General features: G+C 44.5%; 1 protein-coding gene across 2 annotated transcripts in view; it reads right to left on the bottom strand.

Annotated features, from left to right (window-relative positions):
• The window catches only part of LRP2 (LDL receptor related protein 2), a 191,998-nt gene that overhangs the window by 67,972 nt on the left and 98,712 nt on the right, over positions 1 to 25,314 (bottom strand). For both annotated transcript variants that reach the window (XM_050916323.1, XM_050916322.1), the window contains 7 exons: positions 24,440 to 24,653; positions 21,302 to 21,541; positions 20,545 to 20,733; positions 9,957 to 10,877; positions 8,506 to 8,671; positions 6,919 to 7,077; positions 149 to 438 (listed from right to left, as the gene is read on the bottom strand). In XM_050916323.1, coding sequence (XP_050772280.1) covers positions 149 to 438; positions 6,919 to 7,077; positions 8,506 to 8,671; positions 9,957 to 10,877; positions 20,545 to 20,733; positions 21,302 to 21,541; positions 24,440 to 24,653 — 2,179 coding nt within the window. The remainder of the gene's footprint in view (positions 1 to 148; positions 439 to 6,918; positions 7,078 to 8,505; positions 8,672 to 9,956; positions 10,878 to 20,544; positions 20,734 to 21,301; positions 21,542 to 24,439; positions 24,654 to 25,314) is intronic.

Here is a 25,314-nt window from a genome sequence, read left to right as displayed (position 1 = left end):
TTTTGTGGTGCTCTGCTACCTTAAAGCTGCCCTTCCCTGGTTTAGGTGAATAAATATTTCAGCCATTCCTAAGTAATTTTTAAACCTAGCACTCCACCATACTATGCATTCTGCTATAGTCAACATTATCATCAACATAATAGTTTACCTGGTGCACAGATGTGACTGCAACCGCCATTAAATTGGTTGCAAGGATTGACGCACTGTTGTTGCTTACTTTTTGACCAAACATGAATATCCATTGGTCTTTGTGGCAGATTCATGATCATTACAATCTGATCTGAGCCATCGTATTTGTTAGCTCGGTAAATACTTCTGGTATTCCAATCTGTCCAGTAAATGTGCTGATCAAACAAGGTCACGGCGAATGGATATAGAGCAGTACTAACAATTACTTCACGATTGGAACCAGAAAGGGAGCATCGCTCAATCTTCTGTCTAAAACAAATAAGGAAATACTAAAGCCTTTGAACTTTTACAGATACCAACAGATACTTAATTACACTCTGTGACCAGTTCCTACCAATTAAATACAGGAGCATATTTAACTAAGTTTTGTTATTAAATACAGTTTGAGGTCTCTGGGGCTTTTCGAACTACTGGCTCAATAATGATGCAAAGTAATGACTTTGAAGCACTAATAAAATAATGTACTGGAAGCAATTAGTTTTTGGAAGAAAACATTTAAGCAGCTACACTACTCATAACCAAAATGAGCACAGATTTCACGACAGAATTCTTTCCTTTTAAAGGACTCAAAATTCATGTAGCTTTGCACTAGGCGTACAATGGCACCATGAACGGGAAAGATACGATCTTTTTACTTGCCACTACTGAAGACCCAAATTCATGCTACCAGGAAATACATAAACCTATGTGCTAAGTTTCCCATGAATAAATATATGAAAGAAGAAGAGTTGCTATAAAATAACCACAAATTCTTCTCTGTTGACCTTCGGGTTCAGGCTCCCCTCTGCAACAATGAGCAGAACTAACAGAAGCAGGACCTCCGGGGTCCACAGGAGATACAGGCTCCAACCCAAAAGATTCTGTGGTAAGCAATATCCCTGTTCCATACTGTCTACCCATCCTATCCCTAGCAGCACTATTGACCCACCTGCACCTGCTTCCAGTGGAGGTCAGATAGTGCTGCTTCAGGAAGAATCAATTTATGCTACAGTTGCTTAAAATTACATAAAATTTTATCAGGTCACAAATGTTTGCAGCACTTAAGGCACATAGTTAAACAAGTTCCCTGCCTCACAGAGATTACAGTCCAAGCAGAGAAGTCACACAAGAACAAAACACAAGAGTACAGAAAAAGGAGGGTGTGGAAAGATTGTAGGTAGGAAGGTTAACAAGGTAGGAAGGATTTCTAGAAGAAATGTATTTTGAGGAGGGATTTCAAGGAGGAGAGAGAAAGTGCTTGGTAAAAAAGGAGCATGGCATTGCTAGAAGCTGGGAGTAAGAAGAGAAAAAGGGAGCAGTGAGGAGAAAATACTGGGTGGAGTGTAGAGGAATTAGAGAAATCAGAGCAAATGTGAAGAGTGTCCTATGCCCCGGGTAAGGGCTGCTGCCTGACTCCATTTCCCAGCATTCTGGTGATCAGACAACCCAATGAGGTGTTCTATCCACATGGCAGGGCTTTGGTGACAGGAGACAGAAGGTCATGTGAATTCTGCTCCTCTCCTTCAAAGATGCGCCTGTGCAATTGCGGTGCTTTTGCTCCTTTCTTCACAATGCAGTTAAAGGAAGACAAGGCCCATCAAGGCTGCATACACAGAAATACTGGTAGCAAAGCTATGTTTGTGTGTAGACCGCCAATGGAACAGAAAGGTTTTCTGAAAATGACACTGTAAACAATAAAATTCCCAGTGTCCAGAGAGGGGTTCAATGTTGCAGCTCTAAGACTTAAGTCCAGCCCTTCCATTTAACACCCAGAAGAGCTCTTCCAAAGCTGTAGAAGCAGATAACCAACCATTAGCATTAAGTGAATAACATGAACTTACATTAGCTAATCTTAGGGCAATTGTATGTTTAAGTCTCCCTCAAAGAAACATGTCAACTGTTACAAATTGCATTCTGGTCATACACCAGACTACTAGGGTAGGCTGAATGAGGAGAGAAGCTGCTGACAGAAGAAATTTATCATGTAAGAAATTTCTCCTTCTGCTGCATGGCTTCTCTCCTCCTTCATCACGAATGGGAAGTAACAAGCAGGGAATCACAGAAGTGGAGGAAGGGAAGATAAAGCAAAATTTTAATTATTATTACAAGATGAATAATAGACAGACATTCAAGTTATCCCATGTAAAGCAAAAGCTTTGTAATTTAAGGAATTATGTGGGAACCAGCCCAATAGCATCTTTCTACCAAAAGGCTCCCTCTGCAGAGCAATGAAAATCTATTTTGCAAATCTTCTTTAGATGAGGCTCAGACACTTTTCCCCACAATGCCAATAGGGACCTTCTGAGGGCACCTTGATTCGTACTCCATAAATAGTCTCCCAGATGCCTAGGATGTCAACTGGTAAAGGATTTTAATGCCTTGCCTGCAGCAAGTTTGAGATCCTAAGGTCATGGCATTTTGGATAGAATGAGACGTTTTGAGAATGCCCATTTATGCCAAAACTTTCCAATGGAGTGTAAGGATTGGAACAAAATGATGGAAACACTGTTTCACAGGAGTTGTGGAAAGATGAACTAATCTTGGTCAGAATTATTTCTAGAGCTACAAGAATAACCTTTTCCACTTGACAACAGCTATGTCATTCTTGTACAGATAGAGGAACTAATTCCAACCCTGTCTTTTGGAAGTAATGTGAAGAAGAAAAGCTGCACACAAGCTTGTCTAGTTTGTCCAGTCTCATGAATCTTGACACTTGACAATACTCAGTGGAGAGTCTGGTGTCCCTCCATAAAGAACACTGCCAGGGCTGGTACACACCTTTTTATGGTATTTGGTTGCTGGATTCTGACCAGCCATCTGGGAAAACCTGTAGTGTAGCTCAGATCACCAGAACTTTGTGATTGTTATTAATTGTTTGTAGTAAATTAGTGGCCAGGGCCCCATTTGCTGGGCACAGTACAAATAAATAACGAAGAGATCATACTTGCCTCAAAGTGCCTTCTGTTTCCCCTCACACCTGAAATGAAATTTGACCTAATACATTTCCCTGGTTAAATTCTGTCTGGATACCAAAATGTATCAATGAGACTAATAGAGAAACCCTGCTGAACTGCACTTCTCTTCCTATGCCCAGGCTATTAACTGTAGGTTGTCCAGGTCCAGATGAAGGAGGAGTCTTTCAGCAGGTGTAATGGAGGTTCCTCAGTTGTCTATCAAATACAAAGTGCCTTCTGACCCCTGGAGGATTAGGACTTCAACCCTCCTTTTTCCTCTTCTCCACATCCTTTATGTGAACCTTCTTGAAAGGCACCAGACTTTTCTCAGCCCGTGACATTATTTCCATTGTCACAGAGAAACTTTGACCTCTGGTTATTCCCTGGTTTTGGAAGGGGTATAAATAAGGTTACATTTTACTCATAGCTATTTTTAGTAAAAGTCATGGGTAGGTCATGGGCAGTAAACAAAAATTCACAGCCCGTGACCTGTCCATGACTTTTAATAAAAATACCAGTGAATAAAACTTGCAAGGGGGCTGCCCAGGGGCTCTGTGGGTGCTGGGAGAGGTGCGGGCGGTGGTGGAGGTGGGGCTGGATGCTTGGGGAGGGGCACACAGCCTGGAACCCCCACTGGTGCTGGGCTGGGCACAGGTGGCAGCGGTGAGGGCGGGGCTGGATGCTTGGGCAGGGGCACACAGCCTGGGACCCCTGCTGGTGCTGGGAGTGGGGATAGGCAGGGCCAGAAGGCTCTCTACCTGGCTCTACGCCAATGGGTTCTGCGAAGCCAGTGCTTTGGGCAGAGGCAGTGTGCAGAGCTACTTGGCCATGCCTCCACCTAACAGCTGAGTGAGGGGGATGTTGCCGCTTTCAGGGAGCCCCCCAGGTAAGCGCTGCCCAGAGCCCACCTCACCCCATCTGGTACCCCAACCCTCCACCCCCTCCCATACCCAAACTCTGCTGCTGGCTGGGACACGGGGGCCCAAGGCTGCCCCAGCAGCAGCCAGGCTGCCTGAGCTGCCCCTGAGCCAGGCACACAGGCCACTACAGAAGTCACGGAGGTCACGGAAAGTAATGGAATCCATGACTTCCATGACAAACTCGCAGCCTTAGGTATAAATACTCATGCTTCAGAGCATAAACAAAGCTCTAACTAATGGGAGTTAAAACAAAACTTCCCCTACAGGCAAGTTATATAATTTCCCTCTATAGTTTCTTGCACCTTCGTCTAAAGGATATGGTACTGGGATAGGACACCAGACTTGATGGATCACTAGTCTGATCCTGCAAAACCAACATTATGGCTGTGTTCACACACCGCTGACAGAGCTGTTGAAGTGAACTAAAAGGATGTGCACTCTGAGATACTGGAAATTGGTACCGCTCCAGGAGCGACCTTGAGAGACCTGTATGCTTTCCTTTTTCTGAGTGCGGGACGATAATCCTTGGGTCATCTTGTCTTCCAGGTATGCTTCTGACCCTGCAAGGTTTGCTTTCATAGCAAGTGTGCAATGGTCTATAGGGAAAACTGAGTTGATTTTCAGCATGTTGTTTGTACTTACCTGCCCACAAGGGGAGATACAGACATGATTCAGGAATGGTGGTTAATTTTGTATTACGTCCCCTCAGTGGTACCATGTTCTTAGAAGGACTATCTGGAGACAGATTGTGTGAAATCCCACTTGGGGGATAATACAGATGATTGATACCGGCAAACACATTCACTAGAGACAACTGGTTATGGATAAGCACCACCAGGAAATGATTAATGCAAGAAAGTTTGTATCTTTTTGAATATTTACCACAATGGTAAAATTACAGTCAGACCCATGCTTATTTTGACCTCTGGTTGAACAATTTTCTGCACTGGGCTCAAAAGATTTTTCTTGATTTTGATGAAGTAGTGGGGCTGAACTTTTTCCAGCAGCTGGCAAATTCTGAGTAAGTCTGTTTCTCTGAACAGGGCACAGGTTGTGCTGTTGTCCGTGCATGGGCATAGATGTGCTGTGACTATTACCAGCTATTTCTTAGGACTCTGGATGCAGATGGCAGACTGAAAGAAAGTGTCTTATACAGGAAGTTTGATCTCTCATGTACAAATGCTCATGTCATCTTTGTCATGCTGAGGAATTTGTTGGCTTAAGATGAAAAATTTATCTTGGTCTTAGGGGGAGAGGCAATCTCAAAATTTTGGAGGATCTGACTTTTGAACTTCAGGGATCAGCAACACGCAGTGGTTAATTTGTAATGCAAGAGGTGCCAGGACTCAAACAATTTTTTAACTTTCATAACTGATGCGACAAGCCCAAAGTTGCTGGGGCTATGAACTGCCAAACCTAGAGGTGCCAGAGCTCAGCCTTGACAAGGCCTGGCACAAATTAAGCACTGGCAACACTGCTGCTGCCTGAAGCAGAGCTCCATGAATGCACCAGGCATCTGCATGCCCTGACAAAAGCAGGCCGGGGGGGATCCTGAGACAGAGCACCTGTGAGGAGAAAAGCCCAGCAAATGCTCCTTCATGGAGGGAAGGCAAAGGAGAAAGGGTTTAAACCCCTGGGTTTTATACCACTTGCTCGTTAACTACATTAATCACTGCCTTACGAATGGGATGCTTGCTTTTGCCTTTTTGAGAGCAGAGTTTTACTCCGGGGCTGGCTGTGATGGGGTTTCCTCTCTGTCAGAATCCTCATGCCCTTGGCTGAGCCCTCCATGGTCGAGTCGCAGCTTCAGACAAGAACTGAGACCCTACACAGCTGTCCAATGCAAAGCCCCATTCCCTAGCAGCGCAAGGGTCAGTAGCTTACAGCTGCAGGACGTTGCTCGCCTTCTCCAGCCTCATGCCCTGACAGAGTGATGGTTGGCAGCTAGAGGCAGCAGAGCATAGCTCATCCTCCAAGACTCCTGAAAAGCTGGGTACAGCACTTCTTGGACTTGGTTCAATGCCTGCAAGGCTTCTCTGCTGCTGTGACGAGGGGAAGGGGGCAGAGGAAGCTGTGGAAGAGACGCTGTACTGGGGAACCCCAGGGGTTACAGCCTCAATGCTCCAGTGATGCCCTACCTCAGGAGAGCCAGAGACACACAGAAGCTGAAATGCAGTCACTATTAAAAATCTTAAACTTAGAAAATGAAGTGGCTTAGAGAGACTGAACAACCAACTTGCTCTGCTGCTGAAGGCAGAAATTCTGGTGGCCTGAGCTGATGGGCAGGGCTTAGTCCCAGAGCCTCTAGCAACAACATTGGACCATCTCCAAATGCTGCGGTGAGAGGCATCGCCAATTAGTGATGAATGAGGAGAGAAGCTGTGCAGAAGATGCTAAAATACTGCATTAAGAATAAGACAAATGAGCTAGCACAACATTAGAGTAAATTTAGCTCCCTCTGAATTTCAGGAAACCCAGTAATTATATGTGCCTGCAAATTACTAACATACATTGTTCTTGAAATCACAAGTCAATTCTAAGATTTGTTAGTTAATCAATCAAAACTGCCAAGGAAGCCAGGGAAGTTTTGACTGAGTAACGGTGGTAGAATTTGGTCCCTACAATTTTGTTTACGTGGTACAAGACAGAAACAAAAATGTGGTTAATCACTTACAGTACTACAGTATGTATTTACTGATTACTTTTCACAATGGAATTCAAAAACTATTAAATGATTATTAATGGGCCCTAGTATACAATGGTACCAAATGTATCTGAAGTGATGAAAAAGGGAGAAAAAAAATCCGAGCTCTAAGAGTAAAGTGTAATAATACATTTCTTTTAAAAATCCTACCACAGATGAGACAGATACATACAGATGTGCATCAGCCCAGTAAAGCTGCTGTTCCTCATAGTCCAGGGTAAGTCCGTTTGGCCACACCAAATTGGTGCTTACAATAGGTATTCTGAAGTTTCCTCCAAGTGTAGCTCGTTCTATTTTAGCATTGGTACTCCAGTCAGTCCAGTACATGTATCTATCAATCAGACAATTGCAAAGTTATCTCTTTGGCAAACAAAAGCCATAGGACTCAATTATTTCATAAGAGACATCCCTCCTGGTCTCTCCTACTGAAGTCAAGAGTCAGCTGTGAGGGAAGAACTATCTCCATCAACTAGGACCATGTGTGACTTTGGGAAAGTCACTGAATTTCTCTCCTGTGGTTTCTCCATTTGCAAAATAGTGCTAATAATATTATTTCCTACTTCAAAGGGCTGATGTGAGGATAAATTCATGAATTCTTGTGAGGCACTCGGATAGTACAGGGTATTGAGACCATACAGGAATCTAAATAGGTAGATTTCCTTGGTGTGTCAACTAATCCTAGGCACATGCTACTCTCAGAGAAGCCTTATTTTGAACAACCACCGCTTGGTCCTCTGCTCAGCTCAGATAAGTGGTGGACAGATGCCTTCTCATTATCTTCTCTGTCTAGTTTGACTAATATCTGGTGATGGATGCCTCTCCTTCCTGCTGGTTTAGAGATCTTCCTGGCACCTACTCAGATGGGCTAGCGTTCACTATCAGGTGAAGGAGTCTCCTGTGGGTCCTTTGCTTTCACCTGCAAAGCACTGTCTCATATTGCCTGCATATATCTGAATATACATACACATTCTGTTGCACTGGCCAGGAACAGAACACAGAACTCTGTGCAATTCACATAGTTCCCTCAAGCTGTTATCTTCCAGCCCACACACTTCCAAACTTACAGCATTTTTGCTTCTCCTCTATTTCTCTTCTAAAAATAGTATTGCTCCCACTATACCCCCACCATTTACCTGGGAGTGCCATTGCTTTTGTCTTTTTGAAATTTAGTTGACAAAGCAAAGTATCAAAGAAGGTCTATATCTAAATTTAATCTTATATTACTACATCCAAAAACTACAAATAAAGAATATTGAAGTTGCAAAGTCAAACACTCAGAAGTTAGAAAATGCCAGAATTAAGGATCCCCGTGCAACCTTAATTCTGACCCTTCCACTTCCTCCTCTACACTGCATGGGCACCAGCAGGAGGAGCCAAGCTTCATAGGAGCTCTCAGTTCTGGTGCTCAGCACCACAGCAGCCAGAAACAGCATTTGCAAGGGAAATCCTGCTCAGCCCTGCAGCCTTGGATGCATGTCCAGTACTAGCAAAATCTTCAGGGAATTTGGCTGCCAAACTTTTTAAAAGTCTCTACTAAACATGAGCAAACTCAGATTTTTCAAAGACCAAATGTGGACAGTTTCTCACAGAAACAGAAAAAAAAAAGCCACATTGCTGAGAGCAGGGTGATCTCTCTGCCAAATGGGTCCAGCAATGGGAAGTGTCAGGCACCCTTAACTATCAGCAGCGTTACCAGGCTCTCCTAACATCAAACTACAATTTTAATGAAAACTTTAGAAGAAAAAAGAGAAAGACGTACCCTCTGCAAGGATCTAGTACAATAGCTCTGGGGCGTGGAACACGGGCAATCACTGTGTGGTTAGATCCATCCACAGCCATTGAACTGATAGTCTGGTTCAAATAGTCACTGTAATAGACTCTGTTACTGATCCAGTCAAAGGCTATGCCATCTGGAGTTCCCAAACCTTAAGAAAGGAGAACATCTCTTCATTAGAACTTTCTGAAACATAGCCACACACTTCACCAAATCATCACCATCATAACAGGCCAAATCCTGAGGTACTTATCCAGTTAAGATCCCATTGACATCAATGGGTATTTGCCTAAGTAAAAATCTAAGAAACAGGCCCTTATAAGGGCACGCAGTGGGGGTGGGTTCTGTCAATGGACAAGGAGCCCTTCCTCTCAGACACTTGTATGGCCTACTCAAGGGCAAGACGAATTGCAGTCTCTATCCTCCAGAAAGTGCAGGGACTTCTCCAGCATTACTACTCCGGGAGTGCCCAGTGCTCCAAAGGAAGCAGAGAAGGGTGGAGAAGAGGCAGAGACATTGCCCTACCTTCTCTCTCCAGCCACCCTGCAGTGGGACCAAAGCAGTCAGGGCAGTACGTTGTGCCCCTGGAAAGGATTCCAAGACAGAATCCCTCCTTGAGCTCTCCTAGGGGAGGTGCAGCCCCACCCCCACCCCCACCACTGGGCTGTGCTGAAAAGGCAGAGCTGAGCCTTTGCCTGAGGACTTGGCGCAGTATGAACAAACAGCGTAACTCAGCAATTATGGTGAGTAGCTCTGCTTCTTCAAAACACCTTGTAGCTCTTTTCAAGCTTTTTCCCTTCTCCGTGTCTTCTTCCACCCTATCCTGCACTGATCGCCTTCTCTGAGCTGGTCCGCGACATCACTATACCCATCCCACAATGAAATCTCTGTTGAAGACCCACTTCCTGTGACACCTACAAGACTGGTAATGCCAAGGCTGACAGGAAATTGCAGATATTCTACAGTAAATAAAAAAAATTAAAACCCCAGAATATTGTGTTACCCAACACTGTATTACCAAGACCAAGGTCAAACACCACCTAGACCACTCTGCTTCTACGTTACATCCAGCTAACCTTTTATCTGTCTCTTTTGTGCTTTTACATTATATGTTCTTTGGGGCAGGGACTATGCCTTCCCATATGTTGGTTCAGTGCTCATTACATTATGGGAACTGCTGGAAACAAACAATAATACTACTAACTAATCTTATACTTTCATAGTTTGCGTGAGTGCTGATAAAGATGGAGTAAGAACCTGAAAGGAGAAAAAACTAAACAGAAATGTCAACAGAAGCTTTCAAGAGAATATCTTAACTCAACAATCTGTCTTGATCATTAGAATAAACATATTGTAATTATTTAACTAGTAATCAGGTGCTATAAGCCTATCTTGCTAATATCTTGTTAGTTTAGATAAAGTTTAATGGCATTTACCTGACGCAACTATAGTTGGAGTGCCAGTTCCTGAGTAAATATTAAAGTAACTGATTTTTCCTGTCCCAGCTGGAGAACTTTGTGTAAAATATATTCTATTGTTCATGCTGTCAAAATCTAGAGCCACTGCAGTTCTTAACACATTCACTGTGCGAAATGGGGGGCTGTGATTCTCAGGATCGAGCTGTATGCTTCTAATCGCATTCTCAAGGGCAAAAATCAAGTAATCATCTGTTGAAATGGAACATCTCTTTCCATCACTTCCTAGTGTGCCAAAGGCACACCCACATTTAGGTGTCTGCAGATCAGGCAAGGCAAAACACAAATGGGAACAACCTCCATTGTTCTCCAAACAAGGATTGTTGTTGATACTGAGGGGAGACCGTGGTTGAAAACGGCTGTCGTAAATGGTAACATCTCTTAGCCAATTAATATTATCTCGTATAACTGTTGGCTGCTCAGTGTTGCCTGGCTCTTTGCTGGCTTGGAAGACTTTTTTCAGGTTCCTGTCCACCCAGATCATAGAATTTTCAAAGACAGTGATGCCATATGGTGTTGGGTAGCGACTACCATAGCGAACAATTTCTGCTTCACCCCCATCAGGCTGAATTCTTGCAATCATATCTAAAGAATCATCAACCCAATAAACATAGCCATTGCTGTGATCTACTGCCAAGCCACGTGGTGTGACAATGCCTTCAGACACAAGCACTGTTCTGTTGCTGCCGTCAAGAAACGCACGTTCAATCTTTGGATTCTGTCCATAATCTGCCCAGAAGAGGTATCTGTTTTTTGGGTCTACTACTATATGCCTTGGCATATCCACTGTGGTCTTCAGGAGAACACGTCGATAAGAAGTGTTTAAACGCAAAACTTCTACAAAAGTCTCTGTCAGGAAAGCGTTCGTAAAATAAAGGTTTCCTGTATTTAAAAAAAATATTAAATACAATTTAATTCAAAATCAGAGAAACACAAGCTGATACCTTCAACTGGTGATCATAAAATGAATCATAAAATTATGATAAGCAAAAAGTATTTAGCCAGTTAGGGCATTTGCTTCCTTGGAAAGAATTTTAAATATAGATGCCTAACTGTGAAGAATTAGACAAACAATACCACAAAATAACATTATTCAAATTCTGTCCTTGATTTATTCATCCATCCATACTAACTTCAGTGGGCTGCACAGGCATAACTGAGACAGAATTTGGCCCACTCATATAGGTCATCATCATGGTTTCATATAACAAAATGTATTTAGTTCAAAGGTCTTGTTTTATTACATGGCTTCAAATCAACATTAAACATTTTCCTTAGTATTTTATTTGAAACTAAAGACACTACGTCTATATATACACACCACTGTTGGTGGCAAGTAGTATATGTGTAACACATGCCACAGTGAAAAACACTCCACATCCACCTTGAGGTGTGTAGCTACACATGCCGGTGACGGGCTCTGGGAGAGGGAAGGCAGAGGGGAAATGCTTCAGCAGCTCCTTGCTGATGGAGCCTTTCACTGAGATGAGGAAAGGCTGAGTCCTTCCCCGCAGCCTTCCCCTGCAAGAGCCATTCCCCACTGCTGGAGTCGTTCCCTTCTGTGAAGAAGGGCTCTGGCAGTAGGGAGCTGGCAGAGCCTTTCCCTGCAGCAGGGATGGGAGCTGCCGGAGACTTTCCCAGTGGTGAAGAGTTTCTGCAGTGGGGAAGGAGCTGGAAGAATCTTTCTACACAACTGGAGTCTTTTCCTGGAGCAGGGAAAGGCTCCAGCAGCATGACACTACGCTGTTAAAAACAGCAGTTTAGATGGGGACGCAGGGTTTGGGTGTGTAGAGAGCCATGTAGGGTACACAGTCAGGTACATGTCCACACCCTTCAGGCATGTCTGTAGTCTACTAACCCAAGCCATGCCTCACTGTCTATACTGCTACTTATACCCATGTGTATGTGCCCCACGCACTACCAACAGGCGGGTGCAGCGTAGACACACCCAGAAGGAATTACACCAAAGAAACAAAAACGAATGTATGCACTTGACAAAGATCTCCTGTTTAGTGTTAAACTAATAAATGCTTTCTGAAAAGTTGGTATTTGCATTAATTATAACTTGCTGTTTGATTTAACTTGTAGTATTAATTGGAAAGTATGGTTTTAAGTCTACAGCTTAAAGCCAAATTCTGTCCTCTACTTTGTTCATTCAACTCCAACTGTAATCAATGGGACTGCTGCCCTTCACACATTTTTTTCATTTTAAAACCACTCTGCATATACAGCTCTAGCTAAAAGCACACATGGTTTCCCTTTTGTTGGACCCCCAAGTTGGGCCCTAGGGCCAGGCAGCTAGTGCCCCGGCCTCCACCCCCAACGGATTTTTCCCCCAGCCCCCATAGCTGCCACTGATCATGTAGCTGCTTGGAAAGCAGAACTTGTAACAGGAAAAGCAGCCTTGTGGTCAGCCGGTCTGAAGGGACGAAGTTCCCCTCACGACGGTTGCTACCTGGGTAAGGATGTAGGGGCCCGACTGCCTCCCTTGTATGGGCATAAGCCACTCGCGACCCCACAATTGGCTTATCACAAATTATGACGAAAAATTCGCTATATATTCCTGACCCCCTCCTGGGGACGGGGGGAGAGAGAACTCGAATTCCCGTCGAACCGTATCCAGGATTGATCAACCTGGCTCTCTCCTGGCTCACGCATTCCCCAGAGCCTGACTGCTTGCCGGCCGTAATGAAACTTTTGTGGTTTGTATGTGTAAGTATAATTAGTTGTTAAGAATATCTGTACATCTGTATTGTTAGATAAGAGGCAGAGACTGGTTCCAGCCGCCCCAAGGCTCCTGCTAGGGGAAACCCGTTGACCAGGAAACCTTGAACGCAAGGGGGACCAGTTGAGCCTAGCAATTTGTGTCTACTAAGATTAGTTGCTGCATTTATGAGTACTAACAGCACCAATATCACTTTTATTAACCCCTGGGACGACCTGAATAATTACTGGGACTTAGAAAAATACCAGGGCCAACTTCTATTTGTAATTGTAGTGTTTGTGTTATTTGTTCTAGTATTATATTGTAAGCCCAAGCTGTAACTAATTGTGTTATCCCTTATCCTTATCTGTGACTCCTTTAATAAATCCTTAATTTTTAACACTACGCCTGATTGCTTGCGTTATCCCCGTCACTGCCCTTGGGCACTTGTCACCCCCCCCCGGGGCATCCAGTGATCGAACCTCCGCCCTATTCCAACGCTCATTACCCGGTAGATAACGGGCACCTGGTGGCCATATCGGTGGAGCAAGGGGCGAGAGCAATCTGTAATCAACATGGCGTCACGAACAGGATGCCTTCGGGAGGGTCAGTGCCCGTGGTGTAGTGGGGACCGTGAGCAATCTGAGCTCGAGCAATTTCAACACCTGCAATTTCACCAAGTGGCCAGCAGACAGTCTGCGAAGCCCACCCTAGACTGGGTTTGTATTATAGAGTCAGGGTCAGGGTCAAAAAGCTATACGACCTCATTAACCCTGCCCGCCGTAGGATGTCTCCTCCATTGCCATCCCACCTTTAAATGTCAGCCGGCCGATAGCTCCCTGCAGCCCCAGTGCACGGGGGTTGCGGAGACTAGTCGGACCGAGACACCGTTGGGCATTTGGAAGGAGTGTAGCCGTATCATAAAAAGATCCGGGGCCACCGTTTCCAAACTCATACCCCCCCCCCGGGTACAGCCGGGTGATCCTGCCCATGGGTTGCTAGCCCAGTTAGTGCAGGAATTAGAACAGACCAGGCGAACAAAGAAACTTAGACCAGACGAGTATAAGTCAGAGGACGTGTCCACGGTCTTGTTCAGCGCACTGAATAAGGCGCTGGACCTCTGCGCGGTCCTTCATGGAAGCACTATGTTTGCTGCTAAACAAGCCGCTGCTAACAGCACTGACAGCGCAGAATGTGAGATAAGTGAAAAAGAGCAGGAGGACGGGAGTCAGACTAGTAAAAGCCCACCCCCCTATGAAGACCCCCCTTCCCCTTTAATTTACCCCGCACTCCCCTCAACCCCACCTGCGCCTGAGAAGGAGGGGCAAATAGAGGCAATGCCCGTTGTTCTCACCAAAAGTAAGTTGGATTCTAATACAGGCCAGACGGTTACGACCACCGAGCTTCGAACTCGCACTAAGGCGGAGTTGAAGGAATTCTTAGCAGACACGAGGCGCAGGGAGGGCGAGGCACCCCTAATATGGCTGGGTCGTCTGGCTCTGGATTATGGGGCGGAGGTAGTGGATAAGGAGGAGGCCGCTGTTCTGGCCAAAACGTCTAATTGGTCGTCGGGGTTCCCGGGTCATCACCTCTTAGGAAATGGGGTCTGGCCGCTTACTATACCAGCCGCGGCCGCCCTAACAATGAAGGGAAGTTTTAAGGGCATGTATATTCCCCCTGGCAGCATAAACACCCCCCACGAAGTTATATGGGCCATTGCCGGAGCGTCCATCTTAACGTGGGACCCACAAGCGACGCCGTTAAATTTAAACCCGCAACAGCTCCAGTCGGGCTTCCCCTTTATTTTTGTCGCAGACCCCACTCAAATTCCGGTCAACCGGGACGCAGTGGACATGGCCGTAGAAGGCGCCCCACCGATTGACACAGGGGGGACCCTGCTGCTCCATGGTTGGGTTGGGCAACCCCTTATTACCTTATATGAAGTCATGTCCCGGCTTCGAATGCCACCAGCCTCGAAGGACCCCATTTCAGCCCTTCCAGCTGAGAGCCCTGTTAACAAGGGTCAGTCTAAACACCCTGAACGAACTAAGGCTGAAAGAGCACTTTTTGGGTTCCTGTTACATAAGGGGATCCCCAAGGAGGCACTGCGGAAAATGTCTGATACCCAGCAGCTAGATTTGGGGAGACAGTTAGGATGAAGGGACTGGGACGACTATTTGAGAACAAAAAACGAGTAGAGGCCGGGTGCACCCCGGCCTCCACAGAGACTTGGGATGATCGACCATATCACACCCTATTGGTAGCCGGTCCCAAACCCCCTTATACCCCTGTATCTTTTTTGTTGGACACCGGAGCTCAAATCTCCGTTATAAAATCCGATGTACCCCATGTACCCACAAGTTCTACTATGTTTATTCAGGGTCTTAACAGTATTGAAGAAAAGCCTGTAGTCACCTTTACTCTGATTCATAAGGGGTATAAGCGAAAAGTTAAGGCTTTGTTGGGGGGAACAAATTTGCTGGGGGTTGGGGATATAAAACGACTGCGATTACAAAAACAAGTCTGTCAGGCTCTGCCTGTCACCCTGTCGCCCGAAGCCCCCCCCCCTTATTGCCCCGAGCTTGTTAATAACAGTTCATGGAAATTTTCCCCCATTCCCACGAAGCCTGAAGGCATCCCCCTCATTAAGCAACTGCTCGCCCAGTTGTTAAAGGAGGGACGGATATCACAGGCGATCGCGTCAAACTATCTATCTCCCGGCTGGGGTATCCCCAAGCCCGGCAACCCCTCTGAATTTCGATTGGTAATTGACTATAGGCAGGCAAATAGCCGAGTCCGACACCTCCCATTCGCAGGCCCAGCCACCATTCCAGAAATACGGCAACAGCTAAGCGATGCCAGTGGAAGGTGGGCCTGCACCCTAGATTTAAAGGATATGTTCTATCAAATCCCATTGGAGGACAAACCCCAAATCCTAAATTTCGCTTTTCAGGGCGCACAGTACCAGTGGAAGGTGTGCCCTCAAGGATTCTGTAATTCCCCCACCTTGGCCACGTCCGCTCTTGCAAAAACCTTAAAGGGGGTAGAAGCCACTGGGGGCACCACCATTTTGGCCTATGTGGACGACATAATTATAATTGGACCCAACGAACACATAGTCCAACACGTAACTAATACCGTGGTAGCCGAACTAAAGGCCAATGGGTGGCGAATTAATGAGGCAAAAAGCCACCTCGTGCCCTCTCAAAGCTTCTCCTTCTTAGGCCAACATTATGACCCTTATAACTGTGGCCAACCCACCTCGGAAATTTTAGACCCTTGGGTTAAAGACCCACCCGAGAATAAAAAGCAACTGCAGAGACTTTTAGGCCTGATTAATTATCACCGACACTTCATCCCAGATAAACACCTTGTAGACCTGGAAACGATCCAGGAACCCCTCTCGTCCAAACGGAAACGGGAAATATGGAGTCCTGAGGCCCAAAAAAGCTTGGAACACATAGCCACCTGGTTTGCCTCCAACCCACGGCTAGCGCGATATAAAAGGGATTCACCTTTTACCATTACCCTTTTCTTTACACAACATCACTATGGGTACTCGGTATCACAAGATGGGCAACCGGTTTATAACTGGGCCCGACGGCTCAAGGGTCCTCAGTATCGATATGGACCCATAGGACTTATGTTACTAGCCGCAGGCGAGGCACGCATTTGGGCCCCGCTATCTAGTAAAGGGACCCTGATAGGCCCCGAGGTACACCTTATTCCTTGGCTCACGCGCCTGCCCCCCCCCAGTTTTCACGGGACCAGCCTAACTTGGCAACAGCTGTGTTATTTGGGGGAAATCACGTGGCGGGAATGGACGCTTAAATCGCTGCCAAACGATGTCCGATTCCCAGCAGCCTCGGAGCCCTTGTGTATAGAAACAAAATATGACCCCTGGATTGTGTCCGACGGGGGCACTTCCCCGACCCCCCGGGCAGGAGTCCTCTGTGCTAAATGCGACCACTTTCAGGTTGATCTCCTTCCCCCGGGTTCATCGGCCCAGCAGAGCGAAGTTCATGGGGTCCTTCTCGCTGCCCAGCATGTTACCCAGGCCCATTCTGTTTCTGATCAGGTTGTATTGGGTATAGACTCACAATTTTGTCTCAGCATCCTCACGGGAGAGGCTAACCCCACAGCGTTTATGCCCCTGTGGGAGACTATTTTTGACCTCATACGTAAGTTCTCCCGGCCCTGGTTTATAACCCATTGCCCATCACATCGTCCTAACTCTAACCCCCTCCACTCTGAATTGGATCACAAAATGAGGGAAATTCAAGCACCCCAAGTGTGCCTGGGGCAGCAGCCCCAGCTTAACACCGACCCATTCCTCCAATGGCTTCATGAGGATTGGGGGCATTTGCCTAGCGGCCGCCTATATAATCAGTTAGCCCTAGGTGCTCAGGAAAAACCTGAGGTACGGCGGCAGGACTGTGAAAGAATCGTGCAGTCCTGCCTTAAGTGTGCACAAATCAAGTCCCAAAACCGCCCACGTTATGAGCGGTGGGCGTACGCTGCGGAGTATTTCCCTCCTGGCGCGGTGTGGCAAATAGATTTAATGGGACCCCTGCCTGGAGCCCGTCGCCACCCAAAGGCTCTGGTAGTGGTAGATTTGGGCTCCCGTCAAACTCACTGTATCCCTCTAAATACCACCACGGCTGCGGCTGTGGCTGGGGCACTGCAACAGGTAGCCGCAGCATGGGGTGTGCCCTCCGAAGTTCAAGCAGATGGAGGACCCCCGTTTACCAGCAAACGTTTTGAAGCATTAGTGCTGGGATGGGGGGCTTCCCTCCATATTCACTTAAAGTATCACCCCGAAAGTAATGGTGTTGTAGAGCGGAAAATCGGGGTTCTGAAAACCATGATTCGTTCAGTTAATCCCAACGCTGACTATAAGGGTTGGAGTGCACTATTACCACAGGTTCTAATCTCTCTCAATGCAAACTATTCTCGTTGGCCTGAAATCAGCCCCAGACCTAGAGGCCCCTGGACACCCGTATATCAGCCTGACCAACTAGTCTGGGTGGCTGAGCCACAGGCCTCAGGTCACCGAGAACCCTACGCTGCACAAATTGTAAGTATAGGTAAATATCCTAATACCTACACGATTGTGGATGCCCGGGGCACCCACACCTTGGTCCATCATAACTGGATAAGCAAGCGTTCCGAGTCAGGAACGAACTAACGGGGGCCAATAAGGCCGCCTTCTGTTTGTCTTGCAGCTCGCAATGGCAGCAGGAAAACGGGACGACAACCAGAAGGGCCCCGATCCGCGGAACCTAGGACAGCCGTATCCTGTAGATGAGAACGCCCATAAGCTTATGTTCGCGGCCTATTGGATCCAAGAAGTCCTGGGAGGAAACATCGACTTATCCTCACTGACACCTGACAACTGTCTTGCATGTTCCAATAGGCTGTCTGTAAATAGGCCTTTGTTTGATTTATTGCCATTAGTGTTTAACTTTAGTAGTATTAATAGTCCCCTTAATTGTTCTTCCTCCTTTGCTCAGTGGCTCCCTATCGTGCAGTGGACAGGTTGTATAAATGATTATTTTAACCCCATCTCCCCCCGTGTCTTTCCTATTTTTAATAAAACTTCGGCACGTTATCTAGGCCCACTCCCCTTGTCACCCGGACAGAGACCCATGGCGTCCCACTGTTGGGTGTTTTATGGCAATAAGGGACGACGAGGCCGGTCAAACTCACCCTACTGGGTAGGCACGTATCCAAACTGTTCCCAAACCCTTATCTATGACAACGTATCCCACGGCAACGCTGTTATGAATCGGGACACCCCCCTGCCGATAACCAATAAAACTGTCGTGGAAATAAATGTCATGGACCCACCCTTTAGTGACTTTTTTAACCCTCTTAGGCACACCTATTTTTATTTTAGTTGGGTTTTAAATAAGTTAAGACCCGGTCACTTTTGGCTATGTGGCGAGACGGCCTTTGCAGCACTCCCCCCCAATCCCAAAGGTATATGTACCATCGGGTCTATCCTAATAAAAGGGGGTGGTCTTTATGTCAAGACCCGGCAGCCCAGTTCGGCCGGGCGGGTTCGACGTTCTTGGGGATGGTGGGAGAGGGCAAAGGGTGCGTTATCCTCTGTAGTATCTTCAGCGGTTTTATTCAACCCCGTGGGATATATGTTATTGCGTGAGCAAGTATTATTCCAATCATTGGCTATTGAAACGCTAGCTAACACCACTGCACGGGGCTTCAGCTTAGTTAATCAGCGGTTAGATGAATTAGCAGAGTATTCTTTTCAAAATCGCTTAATGATACAATTTTTGTTACAATCACGAGATTTTTGTGAAACCCTCATATCTATGTATCCGCAGTTTAAAGATAAGTGCTGTATCTCTCTTTCTTCTATCTCTGGAAACTTAAGTGAAGTGATTGATGACCTTCAGGCCTTGGGAACTGCTGTGCGTGAGTCCAGAGAGACCTTCCGCTTCTGGTCATGGCTGGAGTGGCTGGGCCTTGGTGCCTATAAGGCTTATTTTCAGTCCCTTTTGGTGTCGCTCGTGGTGGGCCTCTGCCTCCTCTGCCTCGGGTGTGCTTTTGTTAAGGCCTGTGTTCGGCGGATGGTGGGAAGTGCCCTTATTGCCTCGGCCACTGAGACGCATCCGCTCGTAGGAGCGGACGCTGACTCGGACACTGAGGTTTAGGTACGTTGGGTGTTGTCGGCCGGAGCATGGGGGCATGTTGGACCCCCAAGTTGGGCCCTAGGGCCAGGCAGCTAGTGCCCCGGCCTCCACCCCCAACGGATTTTTCCCCCAGCCCCCATAGCTGCCACTAATCATGTAGCTGCTTGGAAAGCAGAACTTGTAACAGGAAAAGCAGCCTTGTGGTCAGCCGGTCTGAAGGGACGAAGTTCCCCTCACGACGGTTGCTACCTGGGTAAGGATGTAGGGGCCCGACTGCCTCCCTTGTATGGGCATAAGCCACTCGCGACCCCACAATTGGCTTATCACAAATTATGACGAAAAATTCGCTATATATTCCTGACCCCCTCCTGGGGACGGGGGGAGAGAGAACTCGAATTCCCGTCGAACCGTATCCAGGATTAATCAACCTGGCTCTCTCCTGGCTCACGCATTCCCCAGAGCCTGACTGCTTGCCGGCCGTAATGAAACTTTTGTGGTTTGTATGTGTAAGTATAATTAGTTGTTAAGAATATCTGTACATCTGTATTGTTAGATAAGAGGCAGAGACTGGTTCCAGCCGCCCCAAGGCTCCTGCTAGGGGAAACCCGTTGACCAGGAAACCTTGAACGCAAGGGGGACCAGTTGAGCCTAGCAATTTGTGTCTACTAAGATTAGTTGCTGCATTTATGAGTACTAACAGCACCAATATCACTTTTATTAACCCCTGGGACGACCTGAATAATTACTGGGACTTAGAAAAATACCAGGGCCAACTTCTATTTGTAATTGTAGTGTTTGTGTTATTTGTTCTAGTATTATATTGTAAGCCCAAGCTGTAACTAATTGTGTTATCCCTTATCCTTATCTGTGACTCCTTTAATAAATCCTTAATTTTTAACACTACGCCTGATTGCTTGCGTTATCCCCGTCACTGCCCTTGGGCACTTGTCACCCCCCCCCGGGGCATCCAGTGATCGAACCTCCGCCCTATTCCAACGCTCATTACCCGGTAGATAACGGGCACCTGGTGGCCATATCGGTGGAGCAAGGGGCAAGAGCAATCTGTAATCAACACCTTTGAAATGTTTCCATGAGTTTTTTTTCTATAAAACTAATTAGTCTAAAGATTCCAACAACGTATACAGAGAAAACTTTATTATAAATTCAGCTGTGCAGCAGTTCTGCTTACCTGCTACCCAATCAATTGCAATGCCACGGATTCCATTTCGTCCTATTCCATTTGTAATAACGTTTCTAAAATAAGAACCATCCGGCTTAATTTTACGTATTGCATTCTGAGAAGAAACAGTGCTGCTGAAGTCACACCAGTAAATGAAACCAGAAAGCATGTGAACATCCACATGAAGTGCATTTCGTCCTGAAACATTTTTAAAAAGCAACCAATTATTTTTAATATAAAGTATTTTATTTAAAATTTGTGGTTTATGTTGTTTGCAATGAAAAGTGAATTGAGGTTTACAATCTCATGGCATAAAATCTACCATCAATTTACATTGCCATGGTACTCTTTATATGTAAACATTTAGATAAGATCATATAACTGGCTTCTCTGTTAATGTGCAGAGCATCGTATTATTATGGCTCCACAGTTCAACATTTAAAATAGTGTATGAGAATATTAAACTAATAAAGGCTGATTATTACAGTGTGCTACAATTAAAATCACAAACTACATCTGCAAAAAGTGGTTGTCCTCTGAAAATTTAGGCCTTTATGTGGAGATCAGGTACTGCCACTGAATTTTATACATTCCTTACCTCCGTGGCATGATGCCTAGGCAATATTCTTATTCAGTATATTAGTCTTGTTGTTAAGTATACCATATGTCAGGTAAGCAATCACCCCAGAGCATTACAAATCTTTAACAGAAAATAACCACAATAGAAATAAAGAGATTTTTCTCATCTACTACAATCTTCACATACCTCTTCCTGCCAATGGTACCATGGCTTCAGAGTGATCAGATGTCTCTAAGCTAAATCCTTTAATTGCAGACAGCATGGAAACAATTACAAAGGAACCATATGGGGAACAGGTCCTGTTATCAGGATTTAGCTGGAAGCCAGTGGCACAGGCACAGGAAAATAGTCCACCAGGCACAGGCAGACAAAGCTGCTGACAAACTCCAATATTGTTACTGCAGCCATTTGAGGAACCAGCTGAATCTGTGTCAGAAAGAAACAGATGCATGTAAAACCTCAATCATAGAATATCAGAGTTGGAAGGGACCTCAGGATGTCATCTAGTCCAACCCCCTGCTCAGGGCAGGACCAGTCCTCAGACAGATTTTTGCCTGAGATCCCTAAATGGCCTCCTCAAGGATTAAACTCCTGACCCTGGATTTAGCAGGCCAATGCTCAAACCACTGAGCTATCCCTCCTCCCCCACCCTTTTTTTAATAGAATCACCTCCCTCTCCCACCCACCCCCAACTCTTATTTTAAAGAATCTCCTGAAAAACTGTTTTCCATCTATTTACATGTTTCTCTGTTTAATAAGAATGGATCAGTCCAAATGATCCATGAGTTCTAAAAAAGACTGTCCTATATTATGCATGTCTTTAAAAAAAAGAAAAAAGAAGAGGAATTGGAGACCACATATGGCTCTCAGAGTTCAATATAAGCATACTTAAAAACAGGGAATCACTCCTAATAACTAGGAGGCCAAAAAGAGAAAAATCCAATTTGTGACCACTAATAGATTTCTACAGACGTTCTGGCCCAGTTAACCGAGTGGGCTATGGTTTGGGTGGTGTTTTTTTTTTGTTGGTTTTTTAAGCTTAATGTCTAACATTCAATATTAACTGAATTTTGATGCATGTGAAGTCAGAAGATGATGGATCACTACCACTGACAGCAGCACAAACCATGCAATAGTGCATTTTAAACTCTATTTCCTTCTCTTTGTTTGACAGGTTTGTTTTTAGCAGAAATTTAATCTATCGTGGCCAAAAGTAGGTATTCACTGACAGAGCCATTTTGGCCCCAATTCAGTAAGCTACTTAAGCACACTGCTAACTTTAAAGTACATGAGTAGTTCCCCACACCTTAAAATTTCACACACATTTCAGTACCTTGTTGATTGGGACCGTAATTATTTAAAGGATTAATACTGAGGTTAGAAATCAAAATCTAGAACGAAGGTGTGTCAGGGCTTTATTAGGGGCTAGATTCTGTAAAACTGTCCTGTCTCAAAACAATACTTCAGCTTGAGATTGTATTGAGTCTAACCCATAAGAGTAACTTACACACTAATGAGCCTGCAACATGTCTGATGAAAGATCTGGAACTCCACATGCCAACTGAATATATAGCCTTATAGAATCAGAAATGACATTTAAAAAATAGTGCAGCTGTTCATTACAAACTCTCATTGTTCTAGAATAAAATGTATACATGCCACAAGCTTATCAGGAAAGAGACTAATAACAATAAGAAGCAATAGTAAGAATCTTAATCATTTTGAACTGTGGCAAATAAATATTAATAATAAAATAAGCGTCTGGACTCCTCTCACCTAAGATGAAGAGATCTTCAGTAGAGCATATTTTTTCAGGATCAGATATGACTCATATACATTTGAAGTAAAGTAGCTCATGAAATTCCAGAATGAATTATTCAGTTAAAGTTACAGCTGTAAACTTACTGTAAAAACAGATGCAACAGCAAAATCCTAACTGGATAACCGCACAACTAATTATTAGAGCTGGGAAATGCCTCATGTGATTGTCCTCAAATAAAAAAACCTAAATTTGCATTGCACGAATTCATACCCCTTTGTGTTCTATTCCTGAGAATATTCAAGCATTTGAGGCTATATCCAGGAATGTTTGTGAAAACAGAATTTTACATAAATATCAGAACATTCAGAGAAACTGAATTTTGAACTCAGAAATACATTTCCACAGAAATTTACTTCAATAAATTATGCTCTTTCAGTCAGAAAACAGTGACACCATCATCTGATCAATGTTTCTTATGAAAATTAACCACATGGATTGCATTTCATATTTCACTACCAAATAATCTAATAAAATACTGAGATTTATTCACAGAAATTATATGGGGAAGAATTTTGAAAAAGTAACATACTGGAGAAAACTGATAACTTCTCGTGGACAATTTGCAAGTAGAAAAAGATGCTAAAATTCACAGCAAAATATTATTCACTGTGAATTCATCAACTAGTTCTACAAATTACTTGAGGACATTTGAACACAGAAATGAATAAACTAACTAGCAATGAGCCCAACGTTAAAACTAGAGCATAACACTGTTGGACACTGTGGAAGTTCAGATCTCAACTATGCGTGTGAGAAAGATCTTTACAATCAATCAGAACTCCCTTCTCTTCCAGAAAAAGTTAACTCAGCCTATGTTAATACAGAGCAGTGAAAGTTAATGTACCTGAATTATTTCCATACCATACTACTAGAAATCATACTGAAATCAAAACTAACAAAAACAACCCTAAACTACATTCATACATTTTAAGACCAGAAAGGACCATTATGGTCATCTCCTCTGAGCTCCAATAAATATCTTGAAACTCTTAAAATAGAGATACTTACACAAGAACAATAGAAATATTTGACAATGCAATAACATTAATTTATCTCATAACTACAAACACAAAATAGCACTAAAATGTTGTGTTAAAGACATATATAAATCCTGCTGCACATCCCATAAGTAAATTCATGTTTTATCAACATACCATCAAAGCTGGCAAGTCTAAAATTAGCCCTACCCACTTAGTTTGGTTTCAAAGGAATGCTCTCATAAAACATGACTCTTGTATATGTTAGTAATTTGACTGAAAATAAATGAGCAGACAAACACTGTAAATCTGAGGAATGCGGCTATACACTTCTATGCACCTTGTATGATGTGTAAGGATGCTCTCAGAGACCCAAACCACCACCTGACTAATTTATGGTCTGCAGTTTGCCATGCCGTCTTGTTGGCAATTTAATAATGTTTCAGATTCTTGTTTTGAGGATGGTAGATTTTTCAAAATATAGACTTCCTGACACTGCCTCTTTAAATTGTAGCAAATACTCACTGTCTCTATAATACACTCGTAGGCACTTCAGTCTTGGAACATTGTCTCTCATCACCACTTTGTTCGCTCCAGTGGACTTGTCAACCCGCTCAACGACCTCATAATCTCGATCAGTATAGTACAGAAAGGAATCATAGACAGCGATTCCCCATGGGTGAGAGAGATGAAGAACCAGGGTCACACGATTTGTACCATCCACATTGCCTTTTTCAATCTAAGAGATCAGTTAGAATTTCATTAGAATTTTATACATGCTGATAAACTCTTTCTGTGAACAGAGATCTAGGCATTTTTCTCAGGTTTGGGGCGAGAGTTGTGGTTGGGTTTTTTTGAGAACTATTCTTTTCTTTCCATTAAAATTTAACAAACTTGTCATTTTTCAAAACAGCTTATGACAATCTAAAATAAAAGACACTTTGGAGAAAATAAAAAAGATATAATTATATAAGAGCAAAGTTCATGTCAGTAAAAATATTATTCACCCATGTCTCATTAACACACACAAGTATTTTCATCTACTTTATTATTTTTCTTTTTTTTTAAGTGGGCACCACTACCCCAGGGATTCTCAAACTTTTGTAGTGGTGATCCCTTTCACATAGCAAGCCTGTGTGCGCGACCCCCCCTATGAAATTAAGAACACTTTTTTACATATTTAACACCATTATAAATGCTGGAGGCATAGCGGGATTTGGGGTGGAGGCTGACAGCTCGTAATCCCCCATGTAATAATCTCGTGATCCAGAAGGGTCTCAGCCCCCAGTTTGAGCAGCTCTGTGCTAGAAGGATACACTCTGTTCAATAAAACTGGCAGAATGGAGTGAATAGTTCATACCTTTTCTCTCACAAACTTTGATGTCATTCATTGAAAGCCT

This window comes from Gopherus flavomarginatus, chromosome 10 (genome assembly GCF_025201925.1).
Source record: "Gopherus flavomarginatus isolate rGopFla2 chromosome 10, rGopFla2.mat.asm, whole genome shotgun sequence".
NCBI lineage: Eukaryota > Metazoa > Chordata > Testudines > Testudinidae > Gopherus > Gopherus flavomarginatus.
The sequence above is the reverse complement of the archived record's forward strand: the minus strand, read 5'-3'. Positions and strand labels throughout refer to the sequence as shown.